This window comes from Neolamprologus brichardi, chromosome 1 (genome assembly GCF_056152115.1).
Source record: "Neolamprologus brichardi isolate AB-2024 chromosome 1, ASM5615211v1, whole genome shotgun sequence".
Classification (NCBI taxonomy): domain Eukaryota; kingdom Metazoa; phylum Chordata; class Actinopteri; order Cichliformes; family Cichlidae; genus Neolamprologus; species Neolamprologus brichardi.
Window position 1 is genome coordinate 6,946,165 of NC_142104.1, and position 18,472 is coordinate 6,964,636.

Below are 18,472 nucleotides of genomic sequence, written 5' to 3' on the forward strand. Positions count from 1 at the left end.
TAGAATGCATGAGACAATTCAAACAGAGCTTTCAGATTAACTTTAGACAAGATTAAATGTGACAAAAACAATTTCACTTTTTTTAAACGTAAATGATACATTATAATAGTGAAATTGTAAATTAATAAATAAATTAAATAAACCAAAAAATGTAATTAAACTGTACTTGGGAAAGACATAAAATCTGGGGAAAACAGCTCATTTAAAAATGAATGAATAAACATAATGAAATATTTGTTTAAATATGCTTTTTAATGTAGTAATATTTATTTTAATTTAATTTAATTTTTTTCTTTTACTTTGGATTAGTTTGAATTTTTTTATCTATTACTTTTTCTCTTTTATTGGTGTATGGTTGTCACTCAGTATATAGTTTTCCCCTTGGACTCAATATACCGGGAACGTGATACAAATTGATTTTGACGGGCAAAGCTGAAAAAAGGTGCACTTGGTTTGCACCTGTATGCAGCACTGGCTCAGAATGGGACATGGGAACACTTATAAAATGGATTTATTTATAAATTATAATTGATCAAAATGTATAAAAATTCACAAAAACACACTGAATGAGCACATTGAACATGTGCACATCTCTGGAATGGTTATTCACTTTTCTGAAGATCATCTGTTGTTGCTGACGTTTATTTCATATTCTGTCGGCTATTGCAGCTTATCATCTTTATTACTACTAATAATGATTAATTTAAATATTTAAATACTTTGGAAAAGCACAACAGCCTAGTTTCAATGTAGAAAAGTAGGGATTATAAGTAAAGTTGCACAATGAAAATTGGATTTGTGTGTGTGTGTGTGTGTGTGTGTGTGTGTGTGTGTGTGTGTGTGTGTGTGTGTGTGTGTGTGTAAGACGCAAGCATGCAATTACAATCCAACTTCTTTACATACAGACAATGCTGTCTCTCACCAATAAAATGTCTATATTGTGCATTAATATAATGTAAGCGGTGTCGTTAAAATGAGGACAAGCTGTGTTTAATGTTGTCTTCCAGAATAAACTAATATTGCTTGACTGTTTTGGATCATTAAAATGTGGTAACAACGCAAATGTAATATTATGTCAAAGAGTCAAAAAGTGTCTGCCCATTTCCATTTCTGTCCAGCCTTCCTAAAACTCAAATGACCAACTATCAGAAGAAGGAAAGAACCAAAAAGATATGTCTCTTCAAACAATTCATAATGTCGTGATACATTTTTCTTCTAGTTGAGAGAAGGAGCTTTTGTCCTTAGACCCTTACTAGTGACTTTAGATTGTGTATTTGAATGTGAAGTAGTTACAGCCAGTAGTGGAAAGTAGCAATAACATTTACTGCAGTGCTGTGCAACTGTTAAGATATTTTTCCCCATAAAACTCTTTGCCATTTATGCATATAGAGTACAGTCTCCCAGGAGTCAGGCAATCAGCTTGAGCTCCATTGCATTATACACACATAACATGCCTCACTCTCCTCAAATCATATATCAAACACACCCTCTCATTATTTTAAGCTCCAGAAATTCCCATCTACACGCTCATAAGTATATAAAATTAAAGTTTGGCATCTGCACCAAACTCCTCCTATATTCTTTCTGCTGCTATAATAAATCATTTCAAACATAAATGATCTGACTGAACTACAAATTAATTAGTAAATTATTATTAAATTCCTGTCCTATCATTTGTCACACAGTGAGCCTATTTGTTCGGGCCTCTGGACTGTCACAGTGCCTAACAATCATCCTTGACTACACACAATAAAACCACTGACAGGTAGAGTGAATAACATTGATCATCTATTTGCAAAGCTATGTTCTGCTAAGGATTCCTGTCTTTCATGTTTATGCCATTGACGTGTACCACTGCCACAGCCAGTGGCATTCCCCAGTGTCAGTGGTCTCCCCCTACAGGACAATACCCCCACCACACTCTAAAAATTGCTCAAGACTCACTCTAAGGCCGGGGTACATAAGGCCTGGGAACTAGAATCTACCTGGCAAAGACTTCAATCCAGCTCATTGGATGGCTTTGGAAAATAGGAAGGAGGGCATATATTTTGGACTCATACTACACCAAAGTAATTAAGTTATAGATTTCTGTATTTTAAACATTTACTTCTTACAATTTAAGCAAAAGAGCCACACTGAAAGATTTCTTTCATCTACTAATACTACAGCAGAATTTCTTTATCACGTAGAAAAGGTGAGATGCACCCTTTAAAATGTGTTTTTTCTTAAATGTATAGTTTAATTTCGCTTTTCTGTGACAGAAAGGGGAGTTTCACTGGTTCGGCCCACATAGGATCATAGGTAGTGTACGTGGCCCATGATGTAAAACGAGCTTGACATCCCTGCTCTAAGGACATCACAAAGAACCTAAGGTTTTGATCCAGTTTCCAGACTTTTAAGACAGAACATCCTTAATGTGAGGGCTACTAGCCCAGCTATATAGGGGTGAAGAGGCACACAGGCTGCCCTGAACGACTAAAGGGTGGTGGGATCAGAGTCCGTGACCCCCCTTAGTACAGTTGACCCGAATACTTACTGCTGTAAGAATGGTTTTAGCTATCTGGCTTCTACAGGCACAGAAGAAGGGCTCTGGGGACCAGGCCCGCGAAAATAACAGTGCCCGGCGCGTTGAATATTAACTCAGCCTCGCTTACCTCCGTTTTTTTCTGCACCTAACCAGACAACTCGGGTGCCCCTACTCCAAGGCAACCTGGGTTGGACAGAAGCATACAACAACGACTTTTTAAACAACGTGGCCCCTTTTATTTGTTTGGATGGCCCTCATGAACCAAGGCTGATTATCAATGTTAACAGGGCCCTGGAGAGCAAGGTGCGACAGCAAGGAAACTCCCCAAAACCAAAAAAAGAAATAAAATAAAATAAAATAAATCAAACAGGCCGGTGTGACCCAAAGTTGTGACTTCTCGACCCCGCCCAAACCACACACAGGAAAAGGGCGCAAAGATCACAATACAGAAGAACAATTAAGATTAACACAGAAATTCTCTTATCTAGAATGGTTAACACAGCTTCATCACATTACTTGCAATGTCCAAACACACAAAAAAAATAGTTCCAGTCTTTACAGTTCGATCCAGTAAATTGTCTCTGGTATGTGGAACCAATAAACAGTTCTAGGGGTAGCTGTCGTGAACCAGAGTTCCAGTCTGTTAGGCTGTCCAGAAATTCCACAGCCGGAGCAGAACGTCCAGTCTCAGGTTCACAAAAAAAGACAAAGAAACAAAGAACACAGAAACTGTACCTTCGCCTCCCGAGAAACGGGGCGTGAAGAGCCAACGGGTTAGAAAGAGCGATGCCCTCACATACGGCCAGCTGGAGCAGGGTGAACAACCAGAGCGTCGTCTGAGTGGCAGGGTAATCCAAACACCGCAGACTCCTGAGGTCCTAAACGTCGGATCCGCGAAATGTATCGGAGCTCCGGCAGTCCCCGGGCAGTATGAAGCGAAGCCATCCAACTCCCCTCCCGGAAACACGCTAGTCCTTTGCCAGACAGCCGGCTGTGCTGCCTCGCTTTCTATACGTGCTCTACAGTCAAATTCTACCTATAGCGATGGGAAACTGAGGTGAGATAGAAGGGAACGGCTGCTAGCCTTAGCTCTCGCTTAGCTCCCCTGCTCACGCTATCTCCGTCGACACTACACCCCAGCGCCGCGCTCGGAGGTCCGCTGTAACTGGAGTCGGATTTCACCCACGGAAGGAAACTCCGCATAGACTCACTGCGGTCCCGTCCGCTGCTCCACTAACATCCCGGTTACTCTTTGTTCGGGTTTTTTTCTGACCGCGGGATTTTCCTGGTGTCTTCGGCTGTAAAGTCACGCGCGCGCCGTACTGCACCCCGCTCGTTCCCAACCACGCGTGCCCGTCCTCTCCTCAATACATCACTTCCTCCTGGCTTATTCAGACAGGCTGATAAAAGCCCTACATGGCAGTTTCCCACAAGTTATAAGTATGTGCCCTCACATTAAGATATCCTGAAGCAAGTGTGATCCACTGAGGCCCAACAAAGGAACCTAAAGCCACAGGACACCCTCAGAGGTCATGTGTCTTTTAAAGATGTTCAAATAATTTTCATTTAATCTCACAATGTTTGGTACGATGCTGCATATGTTAATCCATCAAAATTTCTAATTTTGTAATTATTCCTCCAGCAAATTTTATGTAGGAGGAAAACTTTTCATTTAAGTTGATACTATAAAAAATTGCAGATAATACTTCTACACTTTGACTTCTTTGCTTCCTTCTTCAGATAAAAAAGTTAACTACTTTTAAACTATCTATATGTAAGTTGCATATTCGGGTATGGGTGGTTGTATAATAGAGAAACTTTTTTTCTAAATTGTTATGTTGAATTAAAGCTTCACAAACCAAAAGCCAAAACACACCGAGTCAAGCTGGAAAAACTTCCAACAAGGCTTTTATAATGAATGCTCCAATGTCTGGGTTGTAGTATGATGAGTCAGTGGAGACAGAAGGAGCATGAATGAGATGTTTGGCAAAGCTAGAGCTGAGGGAGCAGGAAGACGACGGACTGATGTCTGAGGCTTGGCTAATGTGGAGTGAAACCAGAGTGAAAGCATGTAGGCAGGTGGAAGTTACAGTAGTGGAACTGGAATGGGAATGCAGAGCTAGGCTGGCAGGTGATGTCATTAAAAAGCCTAAAAGCAAGAAATCAGAATTAGATGCACATACACACCCACTGAGCTGAGTATCTCTTTTAGCCTACAGTAGTTGGCAGAACAATCTGGTGGGAATGACTGTAGAGCCATGTGGGATCTTCTGTGGGGTGGTGATTAATGGGCTACAGGTGTGTATGCTGATCGAAGCAAAGCAAGAAATGCAGGAGACTAAGCCACACCTCCATGCAGAAACACACTTTTTTTAAATTCCCCAGTTTGTACATTCTTAATATCTTTCCTCAGTTCTTCTCTTCATATCTTTTTCCTCTAAAACCAGCAGAAGAGGAAGAGGGAGAGACATGATGGAAAAGGAGTTCAGGGTAGGAGTATAATGTAATATTCTTGCTTCTGTGCTGTGGTAAGTTTATCTATAATAATAATAATAATACGCACATACATACATACATACGTTCATGCATTTGATGTGAAATAAAGACAAACAAAGGCTAACAATAAAGGAAATCTGTAAAGATTAGTTTTCAACAGCCACTTGAAACAAAGCACTAACTCTGCCAGCTTTACAGGCTGAGTGAGACTCTTCCAAAGTTCCAAAGAGCTACAATCTTAAAAGCACTGTTGCCTCTGGATTTCAAATCCAGATAAGATGATTGGAGAGGTTCACCATTTGAATAAGGTCTCAGCAGCCCTGACATATATAATATAGGTGCCTGACCATATGTAATTAGCTTATGTGGTTAGGCTTAACACAAATGTACAGTTGTGTATCATCAGCATAGTAATGATAGGATTGCTATGCTATGGCTGAAGTTGTTACTTAGATTACATTTGGTCCAAGGACTGAACCTCGGTGGAGCCCGAGGGAAGGAGGAGCAGATTTAGACATAGCTATTAATATGAATTCAGAATTGTCTGTCAGATATGATGAAACCCATGTGAGAGTAGTGCCAGAGATGTGACACATGTAAATAATTTGTCAGTTACAATGTCATGACCATTGGTGCCAAAGGCTGCAGAGAAGCAAAACTAAAATTAAATATTATAATCAAATAGGAAAATCATTGGGAATGTTTTGATGCATGCTCAATCATCCAGGTAAGTAAATCTCCAAAGGTTGATTCTGTTCATCTGGATGTAGCGTTTTCAGTGGGAGAAACGTTTCGTCACTCATCCGAGTGACTTCTTCAGTCTCAGCTGACTGCAGGTTTTTCCCAATCTTAAAAACAGTACATTTGCATAATGACTGAAAATAGCACTGCTGAAGGAACAATGGGCTGGGAGGTCAATTCCTTCATCATAATTATACAAATTCTCATGACCGTTGATCAACAACCACTAATCAAAGGCCACTTATCAATGGCCATGAGTACCATTCACAGAGAGTTTGGGAATGGCTGCCATCACAGCATTGTAAGATGGTGACAGATGTACCCTTAGGCCCCCTCCTCGATTCAGAGATGGTCTTTCCCTTTTCACGTAAATCACCTCCTTGACTCCGCACTCAAACCAGCGTTCCTCCCTGTCCAGGATGTGCACATCCTCATCACTGAAAGAGTGTCCACTGGCCTGTCGGTGTAAATAGACTGCAGAGTCCTGGCCTGATGAGGTAGCTCTTCTGTGTTGTGCAATCCGCTTCGCCAGAGGTTGTTTGGTTTCCCCGATGTATAAATTCTGGCAATCCTCCTGGCACTTTACAGTGTTAAGTGTCTGTTTGTGTTGGGGGACCCGATCTTAGGGGTGGACAAATTTTTGGCGCAGCATGTTTTGGGGTTTAAAAGCCACAGAGACACAGTGTTTAGAAAAAATGCGTCTCAGCTGTTCTGATACTCCTGACACATATGGGATCACTACAGGTTTTCGCTTAGGAACAGAATCAATCTTTGGAGATGTAATGTTTAAAAAATATGGCATCATCTGTCAGTTGTTTTGTTAGCTCAATCCCTGCTGTATTTGGGGTTTTTTGTTGTTGTTGTTGTTGTTTTTTTTAGATGCCATATTAAGGAAACAATAGTCATTACACTAAAACATGCTGGGTATATTATTAAATTAAATTCACATCATAGCAGAATGTAATAAGATACATATACTGTATTTTTAAATCACATTGGTATACACATGGACAGTGAAAGGCAGAAAGTTCCTTTTCAGCCATGCAGCTGATCATCTTGAAAAACTGAAACTTGTTCATAGAAAGGAACATCTAGGTAGAGTTCTCCTCTTGCCATGGTTTGTATATTCCAACAGTGTTTCACACCTCTCCTTGAGTATAGCTCCTTCAGAATGTTTCCTATCTCCTTGCTTCTCTCTCCTCCAGATGCAGTATAAGAATCCTTCAACCTGGCATAACTGAGATTGATTTCCGGGTCACAGACAGGAGTAGTACGACGGCTGAGAGGAGAGACAAAAAACAGAGAGAAAAGAAAAGCCCACAGAGGGGGGCTACAAGACAGACATTGAATTTACAGGGAGAAAAGGAGTTCAGTGAGAAAACAAAGGGGGGAAAGTGAGAGGTACAGGGCTAAAAATGAAATCCGATTTCTAGTGTCAAATTCTGCATCACTCCAAACTGTAAAGCTCAAATATACAGTTAAATTAGCAATAAAGCACAAATATTATACTCAAGGTAGAGATTCTGTTTAATTATTCTTATACAATTTGTTTACTTAAGGGGTAATTGTTTCAACCTGCAGTATTTTCCAATAATGTGGCTCTAGTGGCTCTGTGAATCTTCAACTGGGAAAAGCTATCAAGCTGGATATTTCAGGAGACTACATTCTGTGTTTACCTTTAGTCAGACACAAAAGCAAATGTTTAAAATGGAAAATCAGAGAGCTGTCACTACTTGCCCAGCTGCTGATACTGTTTTGTCTGAGTTATAGTTTCTTTCTCTCACTAGTATGATCTATAGAGCCATAGTGGGCGCGTGGATGGAAAACAGCCATGTTGAAATTATCCTTCAAAGTCACTCAGTGACTCGTTTGGGATGTTTGAGCTTCACTGTGCAGAATGATGTACTGCAGAGTTTGACACTCAAATGCTCTTTTTACATCCGCCGGCTGAAAGTGGAAAGTTTCTCCTAAGTTCACCTAAAATGTGACTTTTGGTGAACTTTTAACGCCTGAAGGAGTTCAGCTTGACTGATGAATGCTTGCATATTCATAGGTTCTGAATTTTTTAGTCAGGTGGAGGTGTAAATGGCATTTTAAAACATTTCTAACTAGCTATGTGAAGATTTTTAATGTAAAAATATCAGACAAAAATGACCATTTTAAGTGCATTGGGTGTTCTTATACAGGTAATCCTCAGTAGCTTCCTGGGGGAAATGTTTTGGGAATTCTTCCAACAAGTGGGTCTAATCTTATCTCACGAATAAAAAAAGATTACATAAAATAACAATAAATAATTTATCTATCAATCCTCCAGTAAAATCTCTTGCAATTTTTTGGACATAGAATCAGCTTGTCGCCCCTGCATTTTTACTTTTTAAATCTTATATCAGGCTACATGTTGCTCTGTAGTCCTGCAATCCTTGTATAGTGCAGTTGTAATCACTGTTGATTGCATGCAGTTTCTGCAGGTGTCAGTATGACTGTAGCCGGTAGGAGGGACTTGATGCTCCAACTTCTCATTTTGTGTCTCTCTGCTCTCTAGCCAGTCGTCCTGGTCCTGCTTGGAGAGAGGCGACGACGACATCAGAAGCACGGCATTAAGGGGAACACCATGCATCGTGTGCTGTCAAGACGACTGGACGCTCACATTTTTTCGCTTTGTTGTTTTTGATTTGCGTTATTTTTGTTGCGTCTTTTCTTTCTTTCCTCCCCTCCTCCTCCTTTTCACCCAATCTCTGACGCGCAAGGACACTACAGCATCCATCCACGGCAGAAACGCTCGCATAGAGCATCCTCTGTATAGACGCACCAACCATCCTCCTCCTTCCTTCCTCCCACTCTCCTGCTCTTCTCTTTTGTCGTTCTGTTCTAACCCAGAGGACATCGGGACCTCTTCTATTTCCCCACTTTGCCCGGAGACATGGATCTATGGTTTCATTCGATCCGGATTTGCTGGTGGAGGGTTTTGTTTCTGATGAGTATTTTCCAGGACTATCTGAGCTCCATGCTGGACTGCCCGCCGACCTGCAGCTGCTCTCAAACAGAGATCTTTTGCAATAAGTCCGACAACGGCAGGTTTTTCCCTTTACTCGCCCTGCAAGATACTGGGAGCAATGGGACCAGCGTTGACATAGCGGAGTTATTCAAAAACATCACCTCTATGTAAGTACATTGTACGGATTGTGCCGTGCGTTTCGGAATCATTGATTGATCCCATTCCCTGTATGTTGCTTTCTTTGCATTGATCCGACTTGTTGGCTGATATTTTTTTAATTCTTAGACTTTTTACACTTCTATTGGTCTCCTTAATGCCCAAAGATCCCCAAGCCATATTTGATAAATGGTCTTGAATGGAGGGTAAATGCGCTTGTTTTCCCTCACGTGCCCAATTAGTCAAATCACTTGCAGCTTAGCAATAAACTGCTCGGTCTTGGACCTGGGCAATGAATGTCGAATGTGTCTCTCCCCCCATCCCTAGTGTGTCCCCATAAAGTTGCTCCTCCGCAGCGGCACCGCAGGCCTACACGTCCAAATGACAGAAGGATGTTGCGGAGAACCTCACATCACCCATCCGCTTGATTTCCGTCGTCATGTACAGCAACTGTTCTGACAGATTGTGCTAAATGAAACAGAAGTAAATGGCGCAGTAAGGTCAACCAGTTACATTTTGAGCCCGCATCCTCTGAGAACGACGCGACCTGACAAACTTTATTGTGTCCAGATTATGCGGAGCGGATTGGGATGTGAAAACGTCACTTGTGGCTTTTTCTCTCCTTTCCACAGAGATGGACATGCAGAAATATTGGTTTCATAAAGGCTTTGCTCAAAACAGAGGCGCTATGTATGATGACGGCAGACTACCCCCCTCCTCCTCCCTCTCCTCACCACCACCACCCACCCACACACCCCCAGAAGTACATTCTCATTCTGCATCCTACACCCCCTCGCTCTCCTCTCTCTCCCTCTTTCTCGCTCGCTCTCTTTCCCTGGCATCGATCCTCCCTGCTAACATCAAAGCTTTCTTTCTTGAAAAGTCAGGGGAGGAAGAAAAAAAAAGCCGAGCTCGGGCCTTAAATAAGACCTCTGGTGTAGATGAAGCTGATTTGCATATAAAGTAAACATCTCCCGTTAACGCACTGGAATTCCCCGCACGGTTTCCTCCGCGTCGTCTTACGCCACAAAGGACTTTTGCTGTCATCAGTTTTGGTATCCCGTTTACCCTTTATCCGTCTGAGGCAGACAACTTATTTTGTGACACGGTTCATCGCTTCTCCGTGCCGCTAGAGGGTAGCCTGGTACCCTCTATAATCTGGGAATCAAGTGCTCTCTTTACAACACAGGAGTCATTTACGTGACTGTTTTATCGGGGGTACTTTTTCTGTAAGGAATAAGCACAGGTTTAAAGCTCGGCTGTATTAAAAGGAAAGGAAGGAAGAAAGGGTCAGAGTTCACGGCGCACTAGTGATTAGTGTGACCCTCGAGTGACCCTCGTCTAAAGATTTCCTTCCCGTGAAACCTGCTCGTTTCACATTTATCTCTCCTCTCATCCACTGAAGTCAACAACCTCTTAGCTTACCAGTTAAAAATGCCAAATATTCAGTTTATACCAAGCACAAAGTCACGCATTGATCGCCTTTTTTGCCTTTGAGAAAACCTAATGCAACTGACCCAGGACTAATTGTGCATTTCATGGCCCCTGGCCAGCTGGCTGCTTTTTTTTTTTTTTTTTTTGGCTGCTCAGTATGGATGGCAACCTCCACTAGCACCACCAGCAGCTCAGTAACAGCATATCAGCATATACTGCCCAGTGTCACATGAGCTAACACGTCTGATTTAGCTGTGCGTTCACACCACCCAGCAACAATAATTAGCTATGTAATATATAGTAATTACTTTGTATTCAAAGATTGTAATCATTTATGTTAAAATGCTACAGCACAATCACTTATAGCATCTCTACAAATGTGTATTACCATAAATGATGTTCAAAGCTCAATGCTAATTTATTATCTGGCCAGAAGGTGTGACCTTAAAAAATAGTAACTGGTGCATTGTAATAAAGAGCACTCAGAGACTGGGGCCACATAGAATCCACTATCCCTTCTCTTTGCAAGTGGGGAGATACATGTGTTTTGATGACATGAATTCTATTTCATTCATCTCAAGAAATATTCAGAGGTGAGGGGACAATTTATGGAGATAGAAAGCTAGAGTGAGGGCTCCTAGCGGGAACTGTGGGGGTGGGTGGGTGATTGGCCAGCCAAAGAAAACTGCCAAGTCCAGATAATAGTTTTCCCAGTTCTCGCACATTAGAAATTCATCACAAGAGGCATCACTGCTTGAAGTGGATAAGATAAGGCCTTGCTGTTATACTTGAGGGGGAAAAATGGTTCTCTGAGAGCAGCTGAAGCATTTGACGGGTTTGTGTAAGTGTGGCTCTGAGCACAGGTGCGTATTTGTTTTCAAAATCCAATCAGCTTTTCCACCTCGAGTGATGACATTTGGTCTCATTTTGTTTTGTTTCTTCTTTTTTTTCTTTTTTTTTTGCTGAAAGTGTGGTTTGTAAAGGAGAGGCTAAAGTGTCGGACCAGCCTCTATGGTCATTACTGCGCTGTCAAACTGCTAAACGTCTCCAATGTATACTTGGAGAAAAATCACCCTTGCAACCTCCCCATCTCTTGCGTACCTAAGCTGATCCTTAAATTCAACAATGCGTCCATGCAATCACTGTCATTACTGGAGTTGTAGCAAAGCACTGAACTAAAGCCGTATTTCACGGCAGACATTTTGGCTTGTAATTGCAGGAAAAGCACAGACTTCAGTTATATTAATGATGCGTGCATTGCACTTAGAGATGATCCTGGTATTGTGCATGCTGGCTGACTAGGACAGCTTATAGGAACCTGTATTGTAAATGGATAATTAACGATGTCTTTAATTCCACGGATGCTTGTCCTGCTGTGGCACAAAATGTCTGTTCTGAAAAAAATCTTTCAATCAGTTTGCCAGTGTGAAGGTAAAAGTGTGAAAGGTCCATCTTTGATTGTGTGATAGTAATCAACCTATGATCTTGCTGCAGTTTCAATGGTAGTAGAAACGTATTCCCAGTCTTAGTTACAAACAGTTCATTAAGATATGAAAATGATATGAAAATGAAAACTGCAAAGCCCTAAAGTGCTGACATGTGATGTCTGCTGTGCACAAGATAAAAGCACATCATCTGAAGGTTGTTTTTGAAGCATCCGCTTTAACGAAACCTTTGGTATGATCTGAAATTTTACAGATAATTACCAAGTTCCCTATATCTGTTTGCAGTGTTCAAGTGTAGCATTTTACAATTTTCTACTTCACTTACTTAAACATGAGGGGACAAAGGTAATGTTTTCCAGATTCTCAAAATGTAGTTTAAAGTTGAACTGCTTTTATATGGGTTTATGGCACTGTACTGTATTTTGCATGTCTTAATCCTGTACGGGTTTAGTATTTGTCCAATTCTATTTTTTATATCTCCAAACATCTTTAAAGACATATAGCACATGTACATTAAATAAGATGGCTCTGGTGTGTAGAAAAAAACTACAAAAAGATTTTTTTAAAAACAAATTTGACACTTTCTCCTCTGTTAATACAAAACTCTGCGTATTTTTGGCTTAAAAACTGTATAAATAGAGATACTTCACTGAAACTTCAATTGTCAGTGAATAGTGATGTTTAGACATCTTTAGACACCTTCAAGTACAACCAAGACCTTTGTGTGTCCTGTGGTACCTGATACTGGGATCCTGGCAGCAAATAATTTCCCATGGGGTGAAACCCAGCAATTAAGATGTGGTTAAAATACAATCTTTCGACTTGATAGAGTTTTACAAAAATATTCCATGAACTGTGTAGGAATTAAACATTTTTATGCACACGGCCTCATTTTCAGATGCTCAAGTATAATTGACAAACTAGCTAAATCTAGTTTCTTCCCATGAAATACTCTTCCAGGCCGTTACTGTGGCCACATTCAGTTGCTGCCTGTTGGTGGGTCTCTCTGTGTTTAGTTTGGCATGTTTGGGTTGAGATCTGGTGAGTGACTTGGTCTTTGGAGAAGATCCCATTTCTTTGCCTTTCGAAACTCTTCGAGTGCTTTTGCAGTATGCTTTGAATCATTATCCATTTGTACTGTGAAGCACTTTCCAATCAGTTTTGCAGCATTTGACTGATTCCGAGAAGAGAGGATAGCCCTGTACATTTCAGAAATCAACTGTTTTCTTTAATATGCAATAAACACTATTGACCTCCACTGCCAGGCCTCCACACTCCACTCTCTGTACTTTTCTCTTCCAATCATTCTGGTACAAGCCAATCTTGGTTGTCCAACAATTTTCTTGGACACGTTTTCCTGGTGAAGTCTAATCTGGCCTTCATGTTCTTGGGTGTAACCAGTGGTTTCATCTTTGTTGTAAGCCTTTTGTATTTCTATTCATGAAGACTGTCCTGATTGTAGACTTTGACTCTTGAGCATGTCCTTGATTTGGCTATCTCATCCACTTGAGTTATCTTATGGTCTTTTGGATTTGTTGGTTTTGCAGAACTGGCCAGTGCATTGGTTCTTTTTAAGAATGTAGCAGATTGTTGATTTGATCTCTCCTAACCTTTTTGCTATCTCTCTGGTAGGCTTATTTTGGTTTTTCAGTAAATGGTGGCTTCCTTGCCTTGTATTGACAGTTTTTTGGACCTGATATTGAGAGTTCCAGTGAAAAACGAAATGCAGGTTCAACACTCGAAATCAATTCTACATGTTTTATCTGCTTAACTATTCCTGGAATTGTAAGAGAACAGGCCACACCTGGCCTTCATGGTTTTTTTTATTTATTCAGTTACTTATCTTAGTATCTTAACAGATCTCATTTTAAGTAGTGTAGAGGCCTGGTTATTGTTGTGGTTGATTTGTGTGCCTAGAACTGTTCCTGAATAGTTTTTTCAATGTGTTGGGGTGCATTGACTTGTAGTGTTGTAGTGTACCATTAACTGGCTGGGACCCACCCAAGGGTCCTAAATAGAACATATCTTTGTAATTGTGGGATTTTTCTTTTTTTTTTTTTTTTTTGAGATTGCAATTTTCCATTAGAAGCTGCATATTACACAGTGATTGAGAACACGTTCCTATGGCACAATTGCGATACCATTTTTATTGGAGGTTGAGACTATAAAGCTGATAAACTGTGTATAATTGAATTTCTTCACAAAATAGCACCAACAATCCCTTCAGTTTTTCATGGATAGGTTTCAAACATCCACATGGAGATTTAAAACGTGTAATATTTGTTTTAATGTCACACCATATCATGATGTCTTATGATGTCATTCAAATGCACATTTTACGATGGGTTTTTGTTTTTAGTGCTGGCAGTCATGTTGTCTCGTGTGAACGTAAAAAATCCAACATCCTCTATTTGCCTTTGAAATGAGAAGCCTCTTCCACAAGTATTATAGCTTCAGCTTCTTTAATGTCAACTCTTTCTTCAATCAAAGAGATTTATGTGGATTGTAAAATTGCCATCTGTTTATCTGCAAACAAACTGAGAGTCCCGCACTCTTAAATGATTTACTGTTTATCTGCTTTGCAAAATGCAGCTTGAAGTTTATCGTTTAATATCTGTGAAATCTATAGGAATGTGTGTAGTCTCATTTTCAAAGTCGAAAGCCCTTCCATCATAATGTTGTGTTTATCTTTATTAATCTCGTTACTTGCAGCAGGGGTCACTTTTAAATGTAATAAGCTGCCATCTCCAGTATTTATTTAAAAACTTTATGTGGATACTGCCTTCTTACTTTTTCAGTTTTTAAAACAGCACGGCTCAGCTTTAAACTATCGATCTTTGGACAACTTCAAGTACACATTTTCTATGAAACCAGCTTACAGATGCTGCCAAAGAAACCTGAATTATACAGCAAGGTCTGCTCAGGTGGCTTGTGTAGGCTGCAAGTGTCCCCTGGTTCAGACACTGTGTGTTGCTGCATTACATAAACTCAGTGTTTTCGCTACCTCTTGTAGCTCATGTGCAGCCCACAGACTGTGTAACTGTAGCCAATAGCAACTTCAGTCCAGATATATCCGCTACAGAGATCTTGTGTAAGGCTTCTGAATGGAAATTCGATATGTGAACATTTGTAGATTTTTATTGAAATCGTTACAAGTGGAGTATGTTCTGTCCAGCTGAGCGTTTGGAGTATCAGTTGAACCCATATTGAAAAAGATCTTGCACACATTTGGATCACCTGTTTTGAGGGGCACTCCAGCATTTTAGGGTTGGCTTTCCATTAGGTTGGAGGACTTAAAGAATGATTAAAATCAAAATCATAAGCAAAGATCTACTAAATTTTGGCTTGTACTACTAGTTTAGCTCCAGAAATAGTAGAACATCCGTTTCCCATATTACAATTTCCTATTATGTTTCATTAGACCTTTGCGAATTGTCGTGACTCTGCTTCCAGAACTTACTGACATTTAATATTTGTCTCAACATTATTATATCAGCTTTCACATTCTGCTTATATCTCGTTGTGAGGAGTAAAGTAATTTTTAAAAAATGGATAGAAAAAAATGTTTTTATAAAGGTTGCATTTTTTTGTCATGGTCAGTGCATTAGGACTAAACGTTTAAAGCCGTTTGTCCCAAATCATTTGGTACAGGACATCAGTTGTTTATCACCTGTGAGCTGCTAATACTATAGATGTGTGTAGGTGCTCAAAAAAGGTAAATGCTCACCCACACCCAAAAACCACAATCTGCATCACTAGGTAATATAAACATTTGAAACAAAAAAGAAGGTGTACATCTTAGCAACATAAGAAATTTACAGGAAAGATCAACACATGCACACACATGGACTACAGATTGTTCTCAAGTTAGCGCAAGCCTGAAATTGATCTGTTTACAGGATATGATAGGGCAGTTTGTGTGAGTTTCACTACTTTGGTGGTTTCAAAGTTTTCACCCTGTCTAAAAGCATTCACAGAACTGCCACCTGTAGGTATTAGGGTTATGTTATGCTTTTAATGAAAAATGTATAATTTCCTTAATTTTATATTTTAATACTTAACTGGATTAACTATTAAATGGTAAATGGCCTGTATTTGTATAGCGCTTTTCTAGTCCCTAAGGACCCCAAAGCGCTTTACACAACCTGTCATTCACCCATTCACACACACATTCACACACACATTCACACACTGGTGATGGCAAGCTACATTGTAGCCACAGCCACCCTGGGGCGCACTGACAGAGGCGAGGCTGCCGGACACTGGCGCCACCAGGCCCTCTGACCACCACCAGTAGGCAACGGGTGAAGTGTCTTGCCCAAGGACACAACGACCGAGACTGTCCAAGCCGGGGCTCGAACTGGCAACCTTCCGATTACAAGGCGAACTCCCAACTCTTGAGCCACGATCGCCCCCATTATTACAGTAATAATAGGTAATAATTAGTTAGTAATATTTTTTACTTTAGTGATATATACCACAAGTTTATTTCTCAGCCTTGCAGCTCAATTTAAAGAAGTAGCATTAGTAAAAGATAAGAACAATATCCATGATGGGAAACATGAGAACTAACAGGAAATCAAATGAAGCTTTAGACATTTTATAATGTTGTCTATTTTACTTTATAAAAGCACCCTTGAATACTACAGGTGATGAATTTCAGATGTTTTAAAAATTACTTTATATTTATGTCTGTGTGGAAAATGGTAGATGACTACCTGTTTCCAAGATGCAGTAAGCTGGAACAAATGTCATAGGGGTTTGTAACTCCCTGTAATATGGAATGTCAGATGTATGCAGTGGTGTAGAACGGTACACACCTTCCTTCTCACAGAGAAACTCCTACCTTCCTTCCCCTCCTTAATCCTGTCATATTTATTCATTACCTTTGGACGTTACTCCCCTTCACCCACTTCTTTCTCTTTGTTTTCTTTGTGTTGTGATGTTTTGATGTCTGTTTTTCAGAGTTCACGTGACTCTGGTTGTAATTTTGATTTATTTTTCTTTGTCATGATCATATTTCACTTTGAGGTTTCCATAATATTGATTTAGTTTTATTATTTAGGACTGAGAATCTTTTTACAAGCTTGCTGAGGCTTCTCTTTGTGATCTGTGTTGGTATAATTTGAACACAGAGTTAAATTCTGCCTAAACTTCTGTTATTAGCATATGAAGAACAATGATCAGAGATTTACACCTGTCACCTGCTTTTACACCTGACATCAGCCTTGGAAATCTACTCAACACCCAAGGAAACAGAAAGCAAATATCACACTGTATTATATTACCGCACCATTTCTGCACCGTTACTCCTGATTTCTTCGCAAAGTGGTTGATTCATTAACTCATGATTCAGCAGTTGATTTTTAAAATATGCATATTAGCATGTAATTCTTTAGGCTTACTACTTATTCCCAAACATTCCTTTCTCCAACCTTTGTTTTATATTACATAAATTAGGCAAAATTATATGAATTTAAAATATTATATGAATTGTTAATATATACTGCGTACATTGTTTATTTAAATACAATAAATTAAATAAAATAAATAAACTGTGCAGTATGGAGAAGAGAAGACAGAAATGTGATATCTGAGTCTTAAAACAAGTAAAGCAAAAGTACTCTTACGTCATTTTCAGTAATATTACTACACCTTTTTTTTATTACCATTTGAAAATAACCATGACGATTTAATTAATCACTACAGGGGTCTCATTCATAGTAGCCTATTAATACAGTTCCTGGCCACACTCTAGACACAAAATTTCACAATTACAAGGATCAAAGTATAAGTACAAAATAACAGAAACAATGATCACAAAACTACTAAATTAAGGTCTTACAGTATAACAGTGTGCTTGCTGTTTTTAGAGGTGTATAATATTGCTGGCAATGTTCTAAATGGCTTTAATTCCCCACTGCAAAACAAGGCTGCGCACGTCCAAGACTAGTTTGTTTTCAGTTAAGATAGCGCGGATGGATAATAGCAGCTATCACCTGAATAAGAATCTATCATGGATTTTTTTTATCAAGTCTCTTTAAAAATAAAGTCATGTGACTGCTGATGATCCTCTGCAGTGTTTGTTTGTTTTGTTTTTGCAAGCAACATTAAGAAGATTGCAATATACCTTCAAATGTGACAATTTGGTTTGGGGCTGACACTATCCCAGCTGACACTGATCAAGGGTCCAGTCTGGACACATTGTCATCCCACCCTTCATGCTCAAATTTATTTATTTTATTTATTTATTTTTAGAAAGAGGGGCAATACATATTAATGAACATTTTAACAAATGTAAATATGCCAGATTATAGCCTTGGGCTAATTTCCATCTGCAGAACCTCTGGCAGGTTGGTGTTAAACACAAGTTAGTAAAAACATACAGAGACACTAGTTACAGGTCATGTGACAAGGACAAAAACAGTGATCACATTATACTAGAACAAACAATGACAAGGAGAGTGGACACAGAGGACAGTATAGATAACAATAACGGAAACACATCAATTATATTGCACAAACCCCAGTATTGTACATGCCCTGACTGTTGTGATATTGCGATCACCCATTGCACTAACAGTTGTTTCCCTTTTTGTAATACACAAACTCTTTTTCCCGTCCAATATAAAGCATGATTATTAAACGTGATTACATGTTTGTGTGTCCCTCAGCCGC

The 18,472-nt window shown here is 39.7% G+C and overlaps 1 protein-coding gene across 2 annotated transcripts in view; it reads left to right on the top strand.

Annotated features, from left to right (window-relative positions):
- Window positions 1–8,290: 8,290 nt before the first annotated feature.
- The window catches only part of ntrk3b (neurotrophic tyrosine kinase, receptor, type 3b), a 225,349-nt gene continuing 215,167 nt past the window's right edge, over window positions 8,291–18,472 (top strand). For both annotated transcript variants that reach the window (XM_006779729.2, XM_006779730.2), the window contains exon 1: window positions 8,291–8,926. In XM_006779729.2, the coding sequence (XP_006779792.1) occupies window positions 8,685–8,926 (242 nt within the window). In that variant the 5' untranslated portion in view covers window positions 8,291–8,684. The remainder of the gene's footprint in view (window positions 8,927–18,472) is intronic.